Source organism: Scophthalmus maximus, chromosome 21 (genome assembly GCF_022379125.1).
Source record: "Scophthalmus maximus strain ysfricsl-2021 chromosome 21, ASM2237912v1, whole genome shotgun sequence".
NCBI lineage: Eukaryota > Metazoa > Chordata > Actinopteri > Pleuronectiformes > Scophthalmidae > Scophthalmus > Scophthalmus maximus.
Window position 1 is genome coordinate 1,275,227 of NC_061535.1, and position 20,990 is coordinate 1,296,216.

General features: G+C 43.0%; 3 protein-coding genes across 7 annotated transcripts in view; 2 read left to right on the plus strand and 1 right to left on the minus strand.

The window, feature by feature from the left end:
* Nucleotides 1-3,839, plus strand: part of nphp3 (nephronophthisis 3) — a 34,152-nt gene extending 30,313 nt beyond the window's left edge. For both annotated transcript variants that reach the window (XM_035618598.2, XM_035618604.2), the window contains 7 exons: nt 1,114-1,183; nt 1,929-2,014; nt 2,159-2,230; nt 2,436-2,590; nt 2,865-2,981; nt 3,335-3,444; nt 3,520-3,839. In XM_035618598.2, the coding sequence (XP_035474491.2) occupies nt 1,114-1,183; nt 1,929-2,014; nt 2,159-2,230; nt 2,436-2,590; nt 2,865-2,981; nt 3,335-3,444; nt 3,520-3,634 (725 nt within the window). In that variant the 3' untranslated portion in view covers nt 3,635-3,839. The remainder of the gene's footprint in view (nt 1-1,113; nt 1,184-1,928; nt 2,015-2,158; nt 2,231-2,435; nt 2,591-2,864; nt 2,982-3,334; nt 3,445-3,519) is intronic.
* LOC118290873 (U2 snRNP-associated SURP domain containing) lies at nt 3,818-12,273 on the minus strand. 4 transcript variants are annotated; one of them, XM_035618600.2, is made up of 26 exons: nt 12,144-12,273; nt 11,241-11,339; nt 11,046-11,160; nt 10,821-10,945; nt 10,660-10,730; nt 10,451-10,539; nt 10,263-10,298; nt 10,072-10,154; nt 9,699-9,864; nt 9,394-9,605; nt 8,970-9,013; nt 7,332-7,436; nt 7,159-7,225; nt 6,908-7,071; nt 6,656-6,818; nt 6,476-6,555; nt 6,284-6,371; nt 6,052-6,195; nt 5,760-5,949; nt 5,584-5,664; nt 5,390-5,441; nt 5,138-5,285; nt 4,937-5,047; nt 4,715-4,842; nt 4,412-4,612; nt 3,818-4,309 (listed from the first exon to the last, which is right to left on the minus strand). In XM_035618600.2, the coding sequence occupies exons 1-26, from the start codon at nt 12,186-12,188 to the stop codon at nt 4,171-4,173; spliced, it is 2,946 nt and encodes a 981-aa protein (XP_035474493.2). In that variant the 5' UTR covers nt 12,189-12,273; the 3' UTR covers nt 3,818-4,170. The 4 variants fall into 4 exon arrangements, with proteins under 4 accessions (XP_035474493.2, XP_035474495.2, XP_035474494.2 ...); XM_035618602.2 differs by having other exon boundaries at nt 4,412-4,588; nt 12,144-12,272; XM_035618601.2 differs by lacking the exon at nt 10,263-10,298.
* A 444-nt stretch (nt 12,274-12,717) lies between these two features.
* pcolce2b (procollagen C-endopeptidase enhancer 2b) lies at nt 12,718-20,935 on the plus strand. The gene is made up of 9 exons (XM_035618608.2): nt 12,718-13,257; nt 13,543-13,651; nt 14,067-14,322; nt 15,288-15,412; nt 15,566-15,702; nt 15,807-15,970; nt 16,887-16,970; nt 19,251-19,418; nt 19,812-20,935. The coding sequence occupies exons 1-9, from the start codon at nt 13,124-13,126 to the stop codon at nt 19,940-19,942; spliced, it is 1,308 nt and encodes a 435-aa protein (XP_035474501.1). The 5' UTR covers nt 12,718-13,123; the 3' UTR covers nt 19,943-20,935.
* The last annotated feature ends 55 nt before the right edge of the window (nt 20,936-20,990 follow it).

The following is a 20,990-nucleotide window of genomic DNA, read 5'->3' on the forward strand; positions in this document are numbered from 1 at the left end:
TTGTACGTTGTTTACCGACCTGTATCACATTAGCAACGACACTGCGGATTAAAGCGTTCTATTTTAGATACTTTGTACTTGGACACTGCAGTATTTTGGTTTCTTTTTCCCTCATGACTACAGTTTCCTTATTTCAGTTTACTGACCAAAGGTCAATCTGCCTCTCCTTTCTATTTTTCTGTCTGTATATAAATCAAATGAATGAATGAATAATAGCTATATATTATAGTAGGTCATACTGACATGAAACATTTTTCAAAACATTAGCAACATGAAACATAAATATTTGGATGTCATGTTCCCAGGGAGATGGATCACTGGGCTGGGAAGGTTTATTTTCATTCCAGTGATGTTAAAAACATGTATGGACGTGACTGTCACCTGACAGGAGGGCTCAAATCGTCTCAAAACCAAACCTGCCCCCAGGCCAAACGGGCTTCCCTGTGTGTGCCTTCTGGGTGGAGTCGGGTGTAAAAATAGCTTAAAAAAAAAAGCTGCTGTCAATTGTGTTCATTTAAGTTTTCACACGTAACCGTGCTGTGATCTTTGGCCTGCGAGTAATCACAGACCGTTAATGTCTCATCTGTAGCTGTCTGGTGTCCACATGTCCCGTCCTCGGGGAGAAATTTCTTCTCTCAGACAGAAGTATAAACAGGAAAGCAGAATGTCGGTTGCCCCGACTGTGCCTTAGGGATCCAGGGTCACAACTTTGTCTTTTTGTCTTAAGTGAACTCCAAAACCCTCTAGTGGGAATTTTGTACGGTATTTATATGTTTTTGGAACCGTAAAAAAAGAATGATTGTTTTGAAGATACAGCTCAAACATAGTTCTATAACTTCATATCCTTAATGACAAACTGAAAGTTACTATATGTGGAAAAAAAACAATAATAAAAACCTCCAAAATCCTAAAATGTCAACTGAAACCGTGTTCTCATGTTCTCATGCCATTAAATCTGTCACTAGTTCCCTGTTCCCAGTCAGTTTCCGAACACACTCTGGTCACGGGAAGTTTAGGGACAGACTCAACATTGTTTGTTACACCACCGGAAGGCAACGGGATAGGAATACATATGAACCTCAGTATATTTTTGTGTGTGACTGCTCCGTGCAGGTGCCGGCAGTCCTCGATGCAAAGTGGCCATTGTGATGTGCAGGAGCCGTTCTCAGGACGTGAGCAGCAGGTCAGTGGAGCCGTCGTGCGATGAAGAATATGTCTGTATTTTTGTTCAGGTTTTATTATTCCACGATTTATGACGGCAGTATGTACTCTTCTGGTTTTGTGTAAAAAGAATAAATATTGAAATTATTCTGTGCTTGTTTGAGGCTGCCCCCCCCCCCCCCCCCCACACACACACACTTGGCTCTACCCCTCTGTTTTTTGCGCGTTCCCTGGCAAGGGGAGGGTGTCCCATTTCTTTTTGAAGATGAAGGGGTAGGGGTTATCTACTCCTTCAAACCACTTCAAACGTGGGATGGTCAGATGCCGACTTCAGGTGGAGTGGAAGAACCAAGTGGGGGGAAATGGGACGGACCCGTTGCACTTTACTTGAAAGCCTATTTCTCCCATTAAACTTTGTGCTCCTATTATAACGGAAATGCATGCACTTGCATTTGAATAACACTGCCTAGTCTTTGCAGTATCACAAGGCAGAAAAATACATGAATCTAATGTTGTTGATGCTTGTCAGGCAATTGGAACAAATCTTTATCCGAAGCTTCTCAGTTACAAGTTTTTAAAGGATGTTAATGAAAAGAAAGATTAAACAACCACACCCAAAGTATGTCACACACTTTCTCATTCTTTGTTGCCACAGCAATGTGACAAAACACACACTTTACCTTGTTTGCAAAGAGGGTGAAATAAAATCGAGCTGCAGGTCAAAGTGTAATGTACCGTTCCTTTTGTGTTCTACATTTGTTCCTCAGACATGACAGACACAGTATGATCCTCGTACCTATGGACACGCCAGGCATGAAGCTCGTCAGACCGCTCACCGTGTTCGGACAGGACGGTAGGATTGTGCCAGTCATAACATCTTCCTGTGCTCTGGACTAAGTTCCCGTTTTTTCCCACAATAATGTCTTTGTGAACACAAACACGACTCTGGTGCTTTTCTAACCACATGAAACCGTTTGCCCCATGGGTCCGTGCTCAGACGCCATCCACGGTGGCCACTTTGAAGTGCACTTTGAAAACGTGCGCGTCCCTGCCGCCAACATTATTCTGGGTAAGACTTTACTACTGTGTGTTTTGTTTCTTTCTAAAGAAGCACACTAAACCTGTAAAGCCATACAAATCAGTTTCTTTTTTAGTGATCTTGGCTTAACAATTATGTATGAGTATGAGGTCACGAGGACAGAAATATAATTAAAAAAAAAATGTATTCATGTTATTGCTCTCTGGGCTCTTTCCCCCTGTGAATTTTTTTTCAGGAGAGGGCAGGGGATTTGAGATAGCCCAGGGCCGCCTTGGGCCCGGCCGGCTGCACCACTGTATGAGGGCCGTCGGCCTGGCGGAGTTGGCACTGGAGCTGCTCTGCCAGCGGGCTGCCAGCAGGAGCACCTTCGGAAAGAAACTGTACCAACATGTAAGTGGACATCTACCCTGGGATTCCTCCAACTTTTGATTTCAGTGCTGTGGAAGCTTGTGCTGGGTTGAGCTCCTTCCTGCTGTTGACACCTAGTGGACAGATTTATGGATGCAACCTGTGTGTGTGTGTGTGTGTGTGTGTGTGTGTGTGTGTGTGTGTGTGTGTGTGTGTGTGTGTGTGTGTGTGTGTGTGTGTGTGTGTGTGTGTGTGTGTGTGTGTGTGTGTGTGTGTGTGTGTGTGTGTGTGTGTGTGTGTGTGTGTGTGTGTGTAGGAAGTTGTTGCTCACTGGATAGCGGAGTGCCGTCTCATGATTGAACAGACCCGCCTGCTGACTCTGCACGCTGCTCATGCACTAGACACAGCTGGCAGCAAGGCTGCTCGCAAACAGGTACTTTTGGGAAATAGTCACGTACTGTGTCCTAATTCCATACTGTATAATATAGTATATACTATTTACTAATGAAGTACATGCATATGGTTATAGCAGGCAGTTTTGGCAGGGAGGATACATGAATTTATGATACTCGTCGTATTTACTTGCCAATTCAGTTTAACAATGAGACAAAACTTTCTTTATAGGTTTCGCCACCATCTACAAGTGGTTAATATTTGAAGTTGTGAGCAGTGTTCATAAACAATTAGTTTTTTCCCCCAAATAATACTATGCAATATGTTAAATATGCTTGCATATTTAATATGTAACATTGAGTTAGAACACGTGGTTATGTTTCGCTGCTTTAGATTGCCATGATCAAGGTGGCAGCAGCCAGGACGGCCTGTAAGGTGGTGGACTGTGCGATCCAGGTCTATGGAGGCGCAGGTGTGTCTGGTGACGTCCCGCTTGCACAGATGTGAGTATTTCCCGTCACACGATTGAGACCATGCATTAAATGAATCTCCTTCCTGACGGCCATTTTCTTCCTCAGGTATTCATATGTACGGACTTTGCGCATTGCCGACGGACCAGATGAGGTGCACCTCTCGTCCATCGCTCACCTGGAACTCAGCGATCAGCTCAAGAAGGCACAAGCCAAACTGTAAAGTTTTGGCTTCACTCACTTGATAAATTATTACATTGCCTTATACTTACTCTTGGTAATGTTACTAGCCTTAACAAAATTCTGCTTTTCCTTTAAATTAAAAACTAATTTTAATTAGATTGTGAAATAAGTACCAAAATGCACAATGCAAGACTTGTTTCTGAATGTCACAATTATACTTGAATAAAAATGAAACTTGTTTATTAGGAATTCTTTTTAATGTGAACTACAAAAACAGAAAATGACAGCATTATTATAAGACTATTGTCATCACACTGTATGGGTGTGGTCTACCACATGGATGAATTCCACTGGGAGGGTGGATGGGAATCAGGACACAAGCACATTATCTTTTTGTACAATATAAAACAGCAATGGCCCCATCCATTTGATACACCAGATGGCAACCCATGCAACACCCCCTACTCTTCATTACCTATACATCAACGTTTGGGCAGAGATCTTCAAGCTGCCACATCACTCGGTCAATCTTTTATACAACACGGCGGAGAGAAGGGAGGAGAAGGCAAAGACGTGTCAGTGTTTGCTCTTCTTTGATTTTTTGTGAGATCGGTGAGGAGACTTTGATTTGGAGCGGGACTTCTTAGCGGATTTCTTGGGTGTCCTGGAGCGCGACCTTCTGGTTCGCTTGGGTGTGCGAGGTGACGAGGGAGATCTAGTGGGACAAACACGCAATACTCCAATTACATCCAAACCCAGCGTGGGGATTGTATGGTTAAAAATAACAAGATTGAGCTCTAATTACAGATCCTCTTACCTCTTGGAGGACTTTTTGGTGCTGGATCGAGGGGAGTCTTTGTGGGAAGTGCGAGAAGAAATATCTTTTGAGAACGACCGGTCGGATCTTTCTGACCGCTCCGAGCGGGGCGAAGAAGAGCGGCCTCGTCGGCTGCTGCTTCGCGTCGGGCTGGGTGAGCCACTGTGGCGCCGCTTCCTGTCAACCGGAGGGGACAAACGTCTGTCAGATGGGAAATTAAACAAATCCCATGTTTTATGAAGTCCAGTTTCAAATACTATTACTAAACCTTTACTGATGAATGAACCGGACTTGTTCGCTCACCTCTCTTTCCTGGTCGGCGTGTCCTCCTTCTCCTTTTCCTTCTTCAAGTCTTTTAACCGTGCCTCGGCTTTCTCCTTCTCTTTCTTCTCCCTCTCTTTTTCCCGTTCAAGTTTCTCCTTTTCTTTTTCCTTCAGTAAAGAACACAACAAATTACCCACATTGTAGATTGTCATTTCTATATTTAGTAGCATCTTTAGTAAAAGTCACTGTCTAATTCAGTACCTTTTGTAGTAGTTTGTCCCTGTAATGCTCCACCTGCTCCTGAATACTCTGGCCAGGCTTCTTTGGTCTTTTCCCCAACTCAAGCTCGTCCTGGAACTTCATGACCTTGACCTTTGGTGAACAATGAAAGGAAAATGGGTGAAAACAGAACATCACATGTTGGTACGCGACGTGTGGGGTTTAGTTGTATTTGTGAAGTACCTCGATCTCTCTGAGCTTGGATCGCTTCTCCTCATTCATTTCAGACATCTTGGACTTGATATCAGAATCATCTCTGATGGGATTGGAGTAGCTCTGATTATCGTCCGAGCGAGGGCTCCTGTCTTCATCATCACTGTCCTCCTCGTTTCTTCAGATTGGAAAACAATTATTTAAAAAAAAAAAGGTAATGAGTGCACCAAGGTATGTAACAGAACAGATCTATATTTTAAAAGATGGTCAAAAAAAACATACTTTTTTGTTTCATCTGGCTGCTCAAATGCTTCCCACTTTGAGGTTGTCACAGCTGAGTAACAAACAAAAGCCAATTCAGAAACAGCACCAAGGTAAACTGTAGATGTACATGTGTGAACATCATTGTATATATAATTCAATAATTTGGGAACAGCATGTCCATAGTATAAAAGTTGGAGCCACAAAGGTCTCACCTTGAGATGCTAAGTCGGACTCGTCCACTGCTTCCCATTTGGATGGCGCTACCTTGAAGGTGGCTTCCTTGGACTGATCAACTATAAAACCAGGAAAATAAGCAACTGTTCAAGACATGCAAACATTTACACCGAGCTCATCATCAATATCCTCTGTATTCCTGTGCGCCACTCACAAGGTATCCCATCGATGTCTTCTTCCATGGGTTTGATAGGAACACCGTCTAGGTCATCCAGGGGGGCTCCGTCGATAGGAGCCCCATCGATAGGCCCAGCGTCAATCGGCACACCATCCACGTCCTCTAGTGGCATGCCGTCGACATACTCCCCTATCGGAGCCCCGTCAATGTCCTCTGCCGGCTCCGCCTGGGACAAAGAAGGCACAAAAATTAATCAAGCTAGGACTTTAATAATTGTTGTTTTTTTTTTTAAAATATGGCAATGGTGAGGTATGGTGAAATCATTTGCCTCCACGACGACGACGACGACAGGGGGTTCCTTCTCTATGGCGAGATTCACAAGACCCAGGAAGATGTTCTGCAGCTTGATGAGGAATGGGTCGGGATACACAGCCCAGTCCTCCCACGCCCTGAAACACGCCATCACCCGTTGCTGCCACGAGGAAGAGGACAAGACAGAGACGGCTGAGTGACCTGGGTCACTAACTAAAAAATGAAAAGAAGTCATTGACATTCGGTACCTTGAAGTTCTCAGACTGAAGGTGACCCTGTATCGATTTGTATGTTGCATTGAGGTCTGCGAAAATCTGGCAGAGTTTTGTCTCGAAGCTGTTGACAACAGGGAAAGAGCATTTGTTTGATTTAAAACTGAGTAGTGACTTAAACGTCTAAAGACAAAGATAGTTATAAATAAAAGTATATAAACAACTTACAATTTTCTGTAGTAAGAGGCGTTGGATACTTTGGCAGATGAGTTGTACAGCACGTCAGAAACAAGATATAACCTTGCGATCTGAAATGACAAGAGAAAAGGGAAAATTAATTTTTAATTCTGTCTGCCACAGAATTCTGTCTGCCACAGAATTTGAAGTAATTGGCAGCGGGGTACTTGCCTTCTTGGGAAGAGGGGTCTTGAGGATGGAGAGAGACTCCGTGATACACTCTACTATCTCTTCAGCAGCATCGGCGCGGCTGAGACAGAACAGCATGGCTTCTGCGACGTCTCCTCTCCGGGGAGTCAGACCACGCAGCATTTCCTCTAGTTTGTCCCGCTCGCTGCAGAGGTACATCAACAGTTTAATAATTTTACTGTGCACTGTGTGACTTTACCTATAATTTATGCTGAAGAAATAAGTATTACTTACTCTTCTTTCAAGCTGCCTTTCTTGATGCCTTCCTCCTCTTCCTCTTCTTCCTCTCCATCGTCATAAGGACCATGGAGGTATGGATTAAGAGGAGGCGGACGCCACAGAGAGCCGTTCTTAAACATCCTGAAGTCATCAGTTCTCCATTTCACTGGTGCTTCGCCCTGATGAAGTAAAAATAGACAGTTATTGACAGTTTTGCATGTGGGCTGGATGACATTACCATTTTTTTTTAAACATTGAATTCAAACCTGTAGTATGGAGTACAGCTTCCACCGGTAGTATACATGTGCCGGGCTCTGGTTCTCAAATAGAAACCTGGGGGTGGGGGAGAAGCAAGTTAAAACCATCATGACTCAGCAAAAATAAAATCTGCCTTTTTACTACCGGAACGATAATTAATATATTCCTGATGAGCCCTTACCTGTACATGGGATTGTTGATTTCTCTGTTCATGATCATGGCTTCAAACATTGGGCCTTCACGCACCACAAACTCGATCATTCGGTGGATGAGAGAGAGCAAATTCCTACAAGAAAAACACAGTTAAAGCAAACAGATTCAGACCGGCCTGACTTGTGAGCACTAAGATGCCTGCCTATTGAAAAATTAATTTATACTTGGTGGATTGACACTCGAAACAGCCGTACCAGGACATTATGTATGTTTCACAATGAAGTCTTGGAGGACATGTACAGAGCTACAACTAAATAGTGTGTGGCCGTGTTGGTACTTTTTACTACATTAAGTACCTGGCATGAAAATGATTCAGCCAAACATATACAATATTCAGTTCATATCTGAATACACAGACTGTCAGAGTGTCATCTGACCAGGCATAAATTAAGTGCAGCTGCGAAACTTTGCCTCTGGGCCTACGTGGAACAAATGTTGTAATATCACAACTGATGACAGTAAAGCATTCACATTGAGAATTAATTAACTAACAAAATCAGGTAACAGCAGTTGTTTTTTTAAATTGTGTATAAATGATAGTTGGTGCCTGTGCTACTTAAGGCTACAGTGCAATAGGTTTGGATTACATTGTGCTATCTGGACCCTTTCTTTGAAAACTTAAAGCTGGAGAACTTATTTAGATATTGACATGGTATTGTGTAAGCTAAAACATTTAGTCTATATGGTGCCTTTCAATGCCCACTCATCTCTTGACTAATGCGAAGTGTATAGGACTGTTGGCCTAAAGCTGCTTAACATGTTATCTACCGGTGCTGTTGGTAATGACTGAATCAAGTTCAAATGGGATCACTAGAATTATTTGTGACAATTTGCAGGAGACATGTGGTGCAGGCTGCATACAATTAGCCTAAAGTGGCCAACAAGACAAAGGATGTCTTTCATTTGACAACACAGATCACATTTACTTGTATTGGAGCCGATCGTACCAATGGCAAGGTAAAATTCAGTATACTTTCCCAATCCATCCCATGACGCTTTTCAGGTCCCTCGCTGCTGCAGACAGTTCAACTTGTGCTGCTCACCAAGGCCAATGTCAAAGGTCATAGATAAACTAGTGCTGGCAGGTTTGGATTGGTTGGCAGGGGCCAGATTTACTGAGCTCCTGATCGGGTGACAGAGGCCAAGGGGGCTGACGGTCTGAGTGAGCAATGGTCAGAGGGCTTGTTCAGCACAAACTACAGATCTAGAATCAGCAGGCTGTGTATGTGGCAGAATACCATGTCACTGAAGTTGGGCAACACAATTACATGTTGATGTATGGAGTCGAACTGTGAAGTCATGATCTCTCTCTAAACATTAAAATAAGCTTGTTTAATGATGTGTAGCAGTATATTTTGAAGGAATTATGAATGATGGTGGAATGTGAAAAAGCGAGGTACACAACAAACTGTTCAGTCAGTATGATTCTATGTACTAATTATGGAGACAATGTACAATTGCCTCAACCATTGCTCAGCCACACTGACCAGCCCCCTGTAGCATGCAGTGATCAACTGATCAAACTTCTTTTTGGTTCATTATGGGATGTTTTTTGTTTGTTTGTTTCTAAGTTTTTACACCAATTTAAAAAAAGAAAAACATGTACCTTTCTGTTGGGATAACCACTTTGACTATGGCTTGCGACAGAGTCTGTATATGAAGTCACATCAGATAATAAACATAGAATGTGAGTATTGTTAAAAAGGCAACAGGTGAAAAATATAAAAAATACATTTAAAGGTACAAAAAGACAACAATTTTCCTCTAGTGCTGTCAGTTTTACTAAAGGCCAAACACCTGAGACACTGCATTACCCTTAAACCCCTCCCTATATCACTGAGAATTTTCCACACGCTAACTTTCAAAGTGCAGCTAATTTCCTTCTGTGAACAAGACAAACTATCACTGACAGAAACTAAGACTAATACCTGTACTGGCTGCTCATTATAAAGACTAAAATCTTACCAGCAGAATTAACATAACACTCCTATAAACCCATGAGAAATTCCTAGGCTGACATTTTGAGTTACCTTCTCAAATTCCTCCTTGTTTTTCGGTGGAGGAAGCATGGTAGCGCTGGGGTTCTTTAGCCTCTCCCGGGGCTGTGCATTGAAGGGAAGGCCAGAGGGAGGCGGTGGGAGTGTGTGCTCCATCATGGAAGGAGGGATGTAGATGGGGTGGGGTGGAATGGGCACACCTTTGCCCCATCCTAATTTCATCTCAAAGTTCATTATCATCTTTCCTGTAATCGCAGTGCAAAAGATATATCACATGGGCTGGAAAGAACAGAAGAACGTCATATGTTTATTTAATAAAAATGACCACATCTCTATACCATTAAGGTTCTTGAGTGCTCGCTCAGCATCCCTCCTGTTCATGAAGGCCACAAAACCACAGTTCCTCTCCCGAGCCCTCTCCTCGTCCGTCCTTGGCCACATGATCTTCACACTGGCCAGCGGGCCGTATCGGCCAAACTCTTGACACAGCATCTCTTCATTCATCTACAAAGTAACACATATCAGCAAACAGACAGAGTTAACATTTGCAGGACATAACCACTTTTTAATTGTGAGCATAAGCAGCACATTTTCATTTGGAATTGGGAGTCAGCCCATAGACTAAGCAACTGACTTCCACCTGTTCACAGAGAGGGTATGTCAGCATGCATCTCTATTCTCCACTCCATATATTTATGGATACAAATTTACCTGTGGATTGATGTTTCCAAGATACAAGTTAGTAGTGGACGGGTCTCCAACATCATGGGAACCTGGTGCACAATCATCCAGAACTGCAGAGACAGAGAAGAGAGAAGACTTTCCTACTGCTGTCTGACGGGACAACATATTTTCTTGGCAAGATGAAGGTATTCACGGCCACTGTATTAAGTCAAAATTACCACTGGACGGACGGTTTCTTCTTGAAGAACCATCCGCTAAAAGAAGCAGAAAAGCAGTATAAATTTTGTTTCAGGGCAAAAGTGGACAAAGAGGGGTAGGGAAGTTGAGAAAGGTCTGCGGGGAAAAGGGCCATTTTCAAGGCAGAGCTAGTACAATGACAACCGTCATGCAGCATATATACACTTACATGAGCGTCTTCCTTCAATGCCCGAGAGAGGTTCAAAACGACTAACGCGTCCTTTCATCTTGTGTCTTTCATCCCTTTCCTCTTGTATTCTGCAGGAAACAGTATATGGTACAATTAAGTTCACTATTCCACACCATAACAGCTGGCAACGACTAGTTTCTGCCACCGCGCCAAACTTTTATATTTAAAAGTTTTTAAAAAAAGCTTACTGTTTTAGTTCTTCTTTGAAGAGCTCCAAGTTGCTCTTCTTCTTCTCCTTTTCATTGCCCTTCTTCAAAGTCTATAATACAGAAGTGGAAATATTATCGACACAGTGAAACAAAGAATTATTTATTAATGATGAAATAAGAGAGGTTACTTGTTGACTTACGTGTCTTTTGTCTATTGCTAAAAACTGTGGCGGGGTATCCAAAGGCAAGAAGCTTTTTGTCTGATTCTCAAAACGTGACTTGGGCTTGTACAACTTTCCCTTCTTTTCATCTGCAGCTGCTTCTTCTGTAAGGAGAAAGAATGTTTTCGTTTATTGAAAACTGTTCTTGTGCCATAGCATATAATGTTACACATGTGGGAAAGACATGTTATATATATGCTGTACCTTTTGTTGCATTAGCAACACCACCACGAACAAAGGCTTTGACTTTGCCCTCCCCTCCTCCTTCAAATGCTGCAAGAAACTCCTCATATATCTCCGCTGCTGCACGCTCATCCTCCTTACAACAGAAAACAGTATTAGAAATAACTATCTCACAGGTACTATTCAATATTCTCAAAAAGGGCAGCCCACTCTTACCTTTTTCTTTATTTCGTCTTGTTCCTTCTTACTTAGTGTCCTCTTTGCCACTGCCATCTTGCCAATACTGAAAGACTTCAGTTTGCTCTCTAGCAGCGCCTACCAATGAAAACAAAGAATGTTTGACTCCCAAAAAGGTATTTCATTGTATACATTCAAACAATATAACTGTTTATTGGTACATACAACACAACCGGGTAATCACAACGTTGCTATAAACAGTGGTAGCAATGGATCTTGTTGGTTTCGGAGTCGTGACAGCGACCATGTTGACAGGTAAGTCACGCGGGATTCGGTAACATAACGACCACGCAACTCGGACTGCACTAAAGTGGACCTTGCTAGAGTCCACACATATTTTGTGATCTTTGCACGACCACTTTACGGCCATTCGAAGAGTTGAATTGAATGCAATTTATCTAACTGAAATCTAACTGAGGCGTCAAACGAGTCAAATTAGCCAGAGGCCCAACAAGTTATCTGCTGCAGCGCCACTGACCCCGCGAATGACTACAACAGGGAGCTAAGGCTGGAGGCCCAAGTTCCCAAATATTCATGTATTATCTTTAGTTTCGAATGTGCATCAACCAAACTTTGTTCTGAATGTCAGCTATGTCAATATCAACCGATCAACTATGTCGGCAATATATATTTCTAGGCCAACTGCCCTGACTACGCCTGCATCTGGCGGCTAAATCGTTAGCCTATTTTAGCCAGTGTAGCTGGGGAGCTAAAGGTTAGCTGTTGCTCGTTGGTAGGTAGCTAACACCGTTGCGTGCACTTCACAACGGTTGCTACACACATTCAAAAAACATTCAAAGAGGTCCGAGCATACTGTCATTTACGTTGTTTCCTCTACAACAGACGTGACCTAGCTAATGCAAGTACAAACGGTAAATTCACCTTAGCGCTAGCTTTCTGCGAGCCACCAGGCGTTCGGTCCGCCATTTTTTGTGTAACTAAATAAAATCGATCGTCGAGTAGTAGATAGCGGCGGCTAATGTGACACGCTAGGACACCAAGTCGATCACCGATTCGGCGATGGGCGAGCTTATTTTCGTCGCCACTTACCGGTGAACAAATCGTTACGTTCAAATAACACTGAAACCAGACGTGTTTGAAAATTTCAATTATTTTCAGACAAAAAAAAAAACCCTCCTTTATATGCGTAATTAAAACACATTTCCCACCGTTTGTTTTAGTGTCAGGTCACAGTGGGTTAAGAGTCGAAACTTCGCATTGACCAAATGGCTGCTACAAATAGCCTATCATATTATTGATAATGCTAAATAAAAATGGAATAAATACAGACAATTTGAGGCTATAACAGAAGATGCACTAAGTAGTTGTTGACCACATTTCCAGCAGGTGGCGACCTCCCGCTCCACTACTCTCCAGTCGGCCTCTTGTTACCTGTGAGTATCATTCAGCACGAAGCCCGCGGCGATTTCAATCACCCAACTTTAATCAAGAGCAGTCAGCTGGTCTAACGATTCACATTCCTCGAACAGAACGCGCCGCGGTTGTCCTCTATGTCTCCGCGGAGAGGAAGTGCGTACATTATTCATGAATTAATATGTGGGCCATAGTTCGTATTGATTGGAATGTGAAAGTTCGTGCGCATGGCTTCTCGAGTCAAGTCAATTCATGCCATCTCCTTCAAGCGGGTGTTCAGGCCAGGTGTCGTATGAAACTAATTCAGGACCCCCACACCCTCCTTCTTTGTGCGTGTGCGCGCGCGTGAAAAAAAGCAGCAGTCTGTGCGCCCTCCCTCCGACCACGCAGAACAAACGCTATATTCATCCGCTCCGGCCCGCAGTCGCTGGAACTCCCCGCAGGAGCTGCCGGGTACTTTTCCCCTGGCGTGCGAGCTGCACAACACGATGCCACTCGTGCCACGGAGCGACACCCGGCGAGGCGCCCGCTCCGCGAACGCGACAATGTGGGGGACACGCGCTCTTTTTTGCGCATGGACTCTACTGTTCTTGGCAGACGTCCGCGCGCAGACTCAGCGGAGGTACACCTTTCATTTACCTCTATTCCCCCCCCCCCCCCCCCCCCCCCTTCCAGTTAATTTGAGAGATTTATCAGTGCGCCAGGTGTCAGGGACCCTCTGTAGCTCGAGTTTATCTGGAGGAAGACTCTGCTGTGTGGTTGACTGCATCCCGACACACGCTGCAGGGAGGAGGAATTAAATCATCCGCAGTCGTTGGTGTTTATACGTGTTTTATTGTTTTTGACACATCGTCATTTCATATTTGGAAAATAGAAAACATAATCCCCCCCCCCATTTCTCCTATAGACCGACCTTCACGTGCGGCGGAAACGTCACAGGGGAGTCGGGAGTAATCGGGAGCCAGGGGTACCCAGGAGTTTACCCCCCAAATACCAAATGTGTGTGGCGAATCACAGTGAGTCCCCTTTCATATTCACGTGTAACATCTTAACCATGACAATGGTAAAGCTACATCTCTTTATTACACAACATGATACAAACCCAAACTCCTAATTCCCTTCTTAAAATACTAAACCACACCCAACTCCAGGGAGTTTTTGCTGAGGGGCTCCATTATATTACTGTATTTTGAAACAGTGGGGCTGATGGTTTAGTCAAAGCAGCTGCATTTATAATCTGGTCCACATGAGTGTCAAGTTTAGTAATTGTTTAGAAAAGTAATATAGCATGTGGAAATCATTATTTTCCATCATCTAAGTAACACTACCCAATGCTGAAAGTTGTATACTTATTGTATCAATCTATTACTGAATAAAATTATCAATGATGTGAAAGTGTCGCTTTATTACTCTCTGTACATTTCCAACCAGGTCCCTGAGGGCAAGGTGGTGGTCCTGTCATTCCGCTTCATTGACTTGGAGAGTGACAACCTGTGCCGCTACGACTATGTGGACGTTTACAGCGGGCATGCCAACGGGCAGAGACTCGGCCGCTTCTGTGGGACGTTCAAGCCCGGAGCCCTGGTTTCTACGGGCAACAAGATGCTCCTGCAGATGGTGTCTGATGCCAACACGGCCGGGAGTGGCTTCCTGTCCGTTTTCTCTGCTGCCCATCCCCATGAGAGAGGTAGGCATGTATGGAAAGAAGAAGCTGAGAGAGTGTCTGTATGGGCAGAGGGGTCAATCTTTATAGAGTAAATTAACAAAGCGTTTAAAGATGAGTCACCTCAGTGAGGTCATTGTATGGTACCACAGTGACTAGACAGAGAGAGAAGACATTTACCTCCTTAAGTGGAGCCCAGCCTTTTCATAAATCTGTGAATCACTTTTGAGGCATGCAAGGCACAGTAAAACAAAAGCGAGTATAGTTTTTCTTTCTTTATATGTTTGGGTAAAAGCCAGTGACCTTTGGGCATTTCATTTGTCTGAGACAAGGCTATTAGTGGAAGTTTCAAGCATGTGGACAGAAAGGGAGCAACAGCTCAACACTTCTCACAGTGTGATGTGGAATTTCTCACTGAAATTTGTTTTTGTGGAGCGCTTCAGTGGAGAGCACAGGTCAGAAGAATCACTTAGAGTTGAATCAGACGCTTCCTCTCGACAGGCCTGCAAAGTCTCATCCACTGTTTTTGTGGAATTTTAATGGGAGGTTCTCTGCTCCCAAGGAGCTGACAGCTGTAATGGACAATGTCTATTAACCAGCCTGCCTGGCTCTTATATGGTTGATAGTAGCAGATAGACTGTTGCTCTTCTGTCTCTGAGTGTTGTCAGAATTGTACAGCACATCATTTTTCTTTTTGTTATGTGTCTAATTTGGGACTGTGCTAATTTGTAGTCCTTTAGACATGTTGGAAAGGAAACATTAACTTAAGTGTGTTTCAAAGAAAACATGCCCGGAAGCATGCTGTCTTTTTTAAAAAAAAACGCTCACTGCACATGGGTAATGAGTGACTTGCTTTTTCTAGGGTTTTCATAATAACAAAGAGGCCGATGAGGGCGCTTTTTGATGTAGACAACGCGATCACGTAGTTTAATCACAATTTCTGCATTTAACAGGATGATCCAAGGTTAACCTCGGTCACTTCTCCACAGGGGACCAGTACTGTGGAGGCAGATTGGACAAGCCCTCTGGGACTTTCAAAACGCCCAACTGGCCTGAGAAGGACTACCCAGCGGGTGTCACCTGTGCCTGGCACATCGTGGCCCCAAAGAACCAGGTCTTTTCAAAAATTGTTTTATTGCAATTTTCTTAGTAAAAGGTGGCGTGGTATGGACATTCCCAACTGTAATTTGCCAACTGAACAGCTCAACTAGATCACAGAAGATCCTAAATGCACCTTGCTAAATCAAATGATTTTCTCCCGCTGCAGATTATTGAAGTAAAGTTCGAGAAGTTTGACGTGGAAAGAGACAACTACTGCCGCTATGACCACGTCTCCATTTTCAACGGGGCGGAAATCAATGATGCTAAGAGGATTGGCAAATACTGCGGAGACAGCCCCCCAGCGTAGGTGATTCTGCCATGCAGGATATTTTATTTCCACCAAGGCCTCCATTCAGAGACCTCTTATCAGTTTACCCTCAGTCTGGTTGTCTGCTGTTCCTCCGCAGACCAGTGTTCTCTGAGGGGAACCAACTCCTGATCCAGTTCCTGTCGGACCTCAGTCTAACAGCAGACGGCTTCATTGGACACTACAAGTTCCGACCGAAAAAGTTCCCCACCACAACGATACCTCCCACCACTACAACACAGCCAGTCACCACCAGGCCCATACGTAGGTATCAACTTTTATCCAATAAGAACCTCTACAAAACTTCTAACATCAGGTATTTGTTGATGTAGCTATGTGACTATACTGGCTGTGTACTAAGTTTATCCCACCCCCTTTGTCAAACCCAAAGGGGGTGGGGGTGTTCTATCAGCCTCTGATAGCAGATCTGGGCAAGACGAGCCGTAAAAGTACAATGTGGCAGCAATTTACTCCTTCAATGCTCTTTTTACACTGCTTATGGTTGGAAATTCTCAATCAGAGCTGATGTTTTTTACTTCATCTGAGTAAGTAGCTTACATAAGTGCGAAATTCTGTTTACATGAAATGGTTTTAAAGTGGTCAAAACAAACATTGGATTGTGATTATGAAACGTGCAAGTTGTGGTGCATCACTCTCCTCTGTGCAAATACTGTAAGTCCCAATATAGATGCAGCCAACAACAGCACGTGTTCAAACACAACTAAGTCCATATACAGTGTGGGTGTGTGTCTGCATCTGCGGCCGCAATCACAGCTCATTTTCATACGCAGACTCACATTCCCTCACACTGTTGTTCTTTCCCTTAGTCAAGCCAGGTTATTTTGGTGCCTCCCTGCAATGACGTCATACAGTGACAACGCTTTCTGACTCCTGGCAATCGTCTTGTGTTTACTTTAATCCACGGTTCTATTATTTATGGACCCTTTAAAATGTCCATCTGTAAAAACAGATGTTCGCTTTGTCTCGCTATTTTACACACTGTGTGTTACACTGTCTCTGAGACTGACAGACATTCATTTTGGAGGGACTCTGTAAGAGAATATACTGGGAATAAACCACAGTAGAAGTAGTGGGCGCAACCATACCTTACATTTGGTAATGGTGGCAGGCAAAATTATAGAGATTGAATTTCTGTGTGTGTGTGTGTGTGTCTCCGCAGCTCTGAAGTACTCCGTCGCCCTGTGCCAGCAGAAATGCAAAAGACGAGGAACACTTGAGAGTAATTACTGCTCCAGCCATTTTGGTAAGAACATCAGTGCCTATGAAAACAACGGAGAAAGTCACTGATACACTCCAGCATTTCCTTGGTATTGGTGAACATGTCTAATGTTGCATACATTCTAATCTCACACAGTCTGAAGGAAGGCAGTGTAGATACTACCAAAGTTCGACGTCAGCGGAACCCACATTAGCATCAGCAGCCAAATCTCAACTAACAAGCACCTTACAGTCCTGATCATGTCACTATCTTTGCTCCTCTGTTTTTTCCTCCCGTCGGACATCTCAAAGACTTCCTTGATAGCCTCTCAGGAAGTAAAGGAGTGCGTACAGTAGGACCAGTGTAAACACACACGCTGAGCTTCTGACTGTGGGCAAACTGTTGATAAATGAACCTGTTGATTCAGGCTCGGCCTCCGTTTTGCTAATCCCCGGCTCTCTGATGTTTTCCTCTCGGAGATGTTTGCCACATGCGTTAGACTGGCGTTTCAAAGAGCTCGTCTGGATTTGCATCATGAACTGAGGAAAGGGCTAGCGATGCGGTGGTGCATGTGGAAAAAAGATATTTGTGTGACGTGGTGGTGGTTTCAGCACACAATGTTTCTTCACATTTTCATGAAGTGGCGAGACAGTGGCCTGAAAAACAGTTTGTCTAATCAACAGTCATAATTTTGGTATTGTTTAATCTAGTGGTGTGACATAGGCACTTTGAATTGTCAAAAGCATCTCGCTGGTTTATTTAAGAGTAGCAACAGTTCAAATAACATGGCTGAAACAGGCAGCTCTCTGGATAGCCTCGTCCCTGACAGGAAATTAAACAGACAGTATATGAAGTCCAGACATATTGGTACCATCCGTGTAAAGAATCCTGTTCATGCTGATTGAGATGTGACTCCCTCAGGCTCCACTATCACTCTGCTGTTACTTTTGAATGGCCGGTTTGAAGTTCAAACCACAATACCCACATTTTTTTTACTATTGGAGACCCTGTCGGACTGAACAGGAAATAACTGAGACTTCACCCTGCACATTTTCACCAGACGGAACAGACCCAGGGACTAAAGTTGGTTTCGAGTTTGATAAAATAACCTGGGAGACGCGTTCTCATTGTTTCACATTTGTGAACTCTATCTGAAGCATATCAGTGACTTTCTATCTAACTTTATTTTTTAACTGAAACACAAAAGTAATTTTGTAGATGAATTACAATAATTTGCTTTGTGTTTTCTCTGTGTATAATTTCGAGTCACCTGTGCTCCTCGGACTCAAAAAAACATTTTAGCACTATCCTTGACAATTACAAAGTATGCATTTAACCTGGTATTGTCACAGGCCACATTCTGGAAGTGCTCATCAGTGCAAGTCTTAAAATGACAGTAAATGGTTTCCTCGATGTTGTATTTTCTGGGGTTTTGAGATGGAGCTATTCACTCATGGGTAGACGAAGGAGCCATAAAAAAAGGTCGTAAAGGGAGTGATGAAAGCCTGGAAGGAAATGTGGAGAGGCTATGCCGTTAATTCACCTTGACATCCTTACTGACAGGCTGCACTTCAAAGATAAAAATGAAGGCACAGTAAGCACACATTATTCACATTTCCTTCAGACTATTGATGATAATTTTCGATGTTAAATTCCCCACATTTAATTCAAGGCTCATTTTGGATACTCCTCTGGATTTTTTTACTCCGCCAAGAAGGTTATGTTTTTCACCCCTGTCTGTTGGTTGGTTTGTTTGTTTGTTTGTCAGCAGGATTACACAAAAAAATACTCCACAGATTTTTCATCACTTCCCCAGGGAATAATGCATGGATCTTAATGAAAAGTCAGGCATATTGAGGGGACTCATATCTATAAAACATGTGTTATTTTTTCCCCCATCTGCTGTACAGCAACACATAGGGCTAGAAGCCTGTAACTACCACCAATGTGTAGCTGAGATAATGCGGTTTCTGTAAGGAATTATATGTATCGTAAATAGTTTTATTAGTGTTTTTTTTAATGTTCTGACCAAATGCTGGTCTTGGTGTAATTTGGTTTGTCTTTATATCAACCTATAATTATCCCATAGTGGAGATTATGATCTCATGACCTGCCTTGAGGCTTAGATACATGGCTTGATAGAATTTAAGGGAATGTTGAGCCTTGGCAAAGGTATGTGCTCTACTGAGTGACATTGTCGTTCTTGTTTATGAAAAAGTATACAAATTGCTATTTGTGGATCTTGGGAATGTGTATGATTATGTAATGTAAATGAATTTACAGGTAGATTTCCATACTTATGTTTTTTGATTTGTGTTTTGACAGTAATAACCGGCACTGTCATTACGGCGGTGATGAGAGAAGGAAGTATGTACGCCACTGTCTCTATCATCAATGTGTATAAAGAAGGCAGTCTGGCCATCCAGCAGGCGGGAAAAACCATGAGCACCAAGATCGTCATCTTGTGCAAGAAGTGTCCATTTATCAGAAGAGGTGAGTGCACATCATACTGGTGAAAATTACATTGGCCCAGTGTTCTTGAGAGTGTACTTCCTGGTATATGAAACCACTGTTGCAGAAAACATGGTCATTATCTAAATTATGAAAATCACTATGCTGTTCCTGGTCGACTGTTTTGAATAACCTATGGCTCTGAGTCTGCCTCCTCTGCTGTGCCGTCACACTCAGTTGATAGGACTCGCCAAAAAGTGTGAGGTGAGCAGAAGAACTCACTGTCCAAACAGTCAATGAAGCATCAAATATGTTTATATGTAAGCATATAAACATATAGTACACGTGCCGCATGGAGATTCTGATGTCCGGCCTCCCTGAATGTCTCTGCCGTTCCGCCACTGCATTCAGGTTTGTTTTGTGTGACCTCACCAGGCTTGAACTACATCTTCATGGGCCAGGTGGACGAGGAGGGCCGGGGGAAAATTGCCCCTCACCACTTCGTGATGGTGTTCAAAACAAAGAACCAGAAAGGTCTCAACGTTCTGAAATACAAGCGGTGCTGAGCTCCAGTAGCTGTGAGGAGCTCCACCAGACTGGTGTGCCTGAGGCTCAGCTGTGGATGGAAACAATTAAGCAACCAACAATCTCCATCTCGACAACACAAACTAACCAGAATCTGAACGCAGAGTTGCCCGCATCAAACTCAAATCTACATTTTCATTCAGTTAAGAATTTACTAGAAGACATTCAAAATGTCCACTCTGTCTTCCATTAAAATAACAGTCAGTAAATGTCTTTCACAACTTCAGATTAATTAGCTTTGAAATGAATTGGAATTTCCATCTTTATTCTCAGACCATTCCTACTCTGTGTGCTCACATTCCTGTCATGCCCCTAGCAGGGACTTACACTGCAGCCAGTATCAGGAGCCCAGAACAGAGTGTATATCAACTCGCACATGTATTCATCAGATTGTTTAAAGGAGACACATTATGCTTTTTCAGTTTTTCCCCTTTCCTGTACTGTGTTATATAAGTTTTTGTTGTGTATGTAAAAGGTCTCCAAAGTTACAAAGTCTGTGGTAAAGTGTTTCAGAGAGAGTCTGGAAAGAAATTATGAAACCTGAATATGAGCATAATATGTTTCCTTTAAAAATGTCTTAATATCTTTTCTGACATCCTATGATGGCTCTTTTGCCATTCAATTTAATTTTCCTTTGAGGATGTCGAGTGTAATGTCAATTAAGTGTTTATTAAACAAGGATATCTGTCAGGATTAAATATCTCAAGCCTGACTGGTATTCAACAGGGATTTGTTACAGCTGATTGTTGTAGGTGTTTTGGTGGGCGGGGTTTGGAAGTTTAAATGTGGTGATTAAAGTGCAATATTTAATATAGACATACATCTTTTAAAAAATATTTTTATGCTGGTTTTATGTGAAACAAGGACCTTCCTAGCTAATGAGCACACATCATTTATTCACTATGAAAAACGTCTGTGAATATTATTTATATTATATTGTTCTCATCTGCCCAAATAAAATACCTGTAACGTTTTCCTTCTGTTTGCAGTTTTTGTCCAAGAACCTAAAGCTAAACCAAAACAAAACTG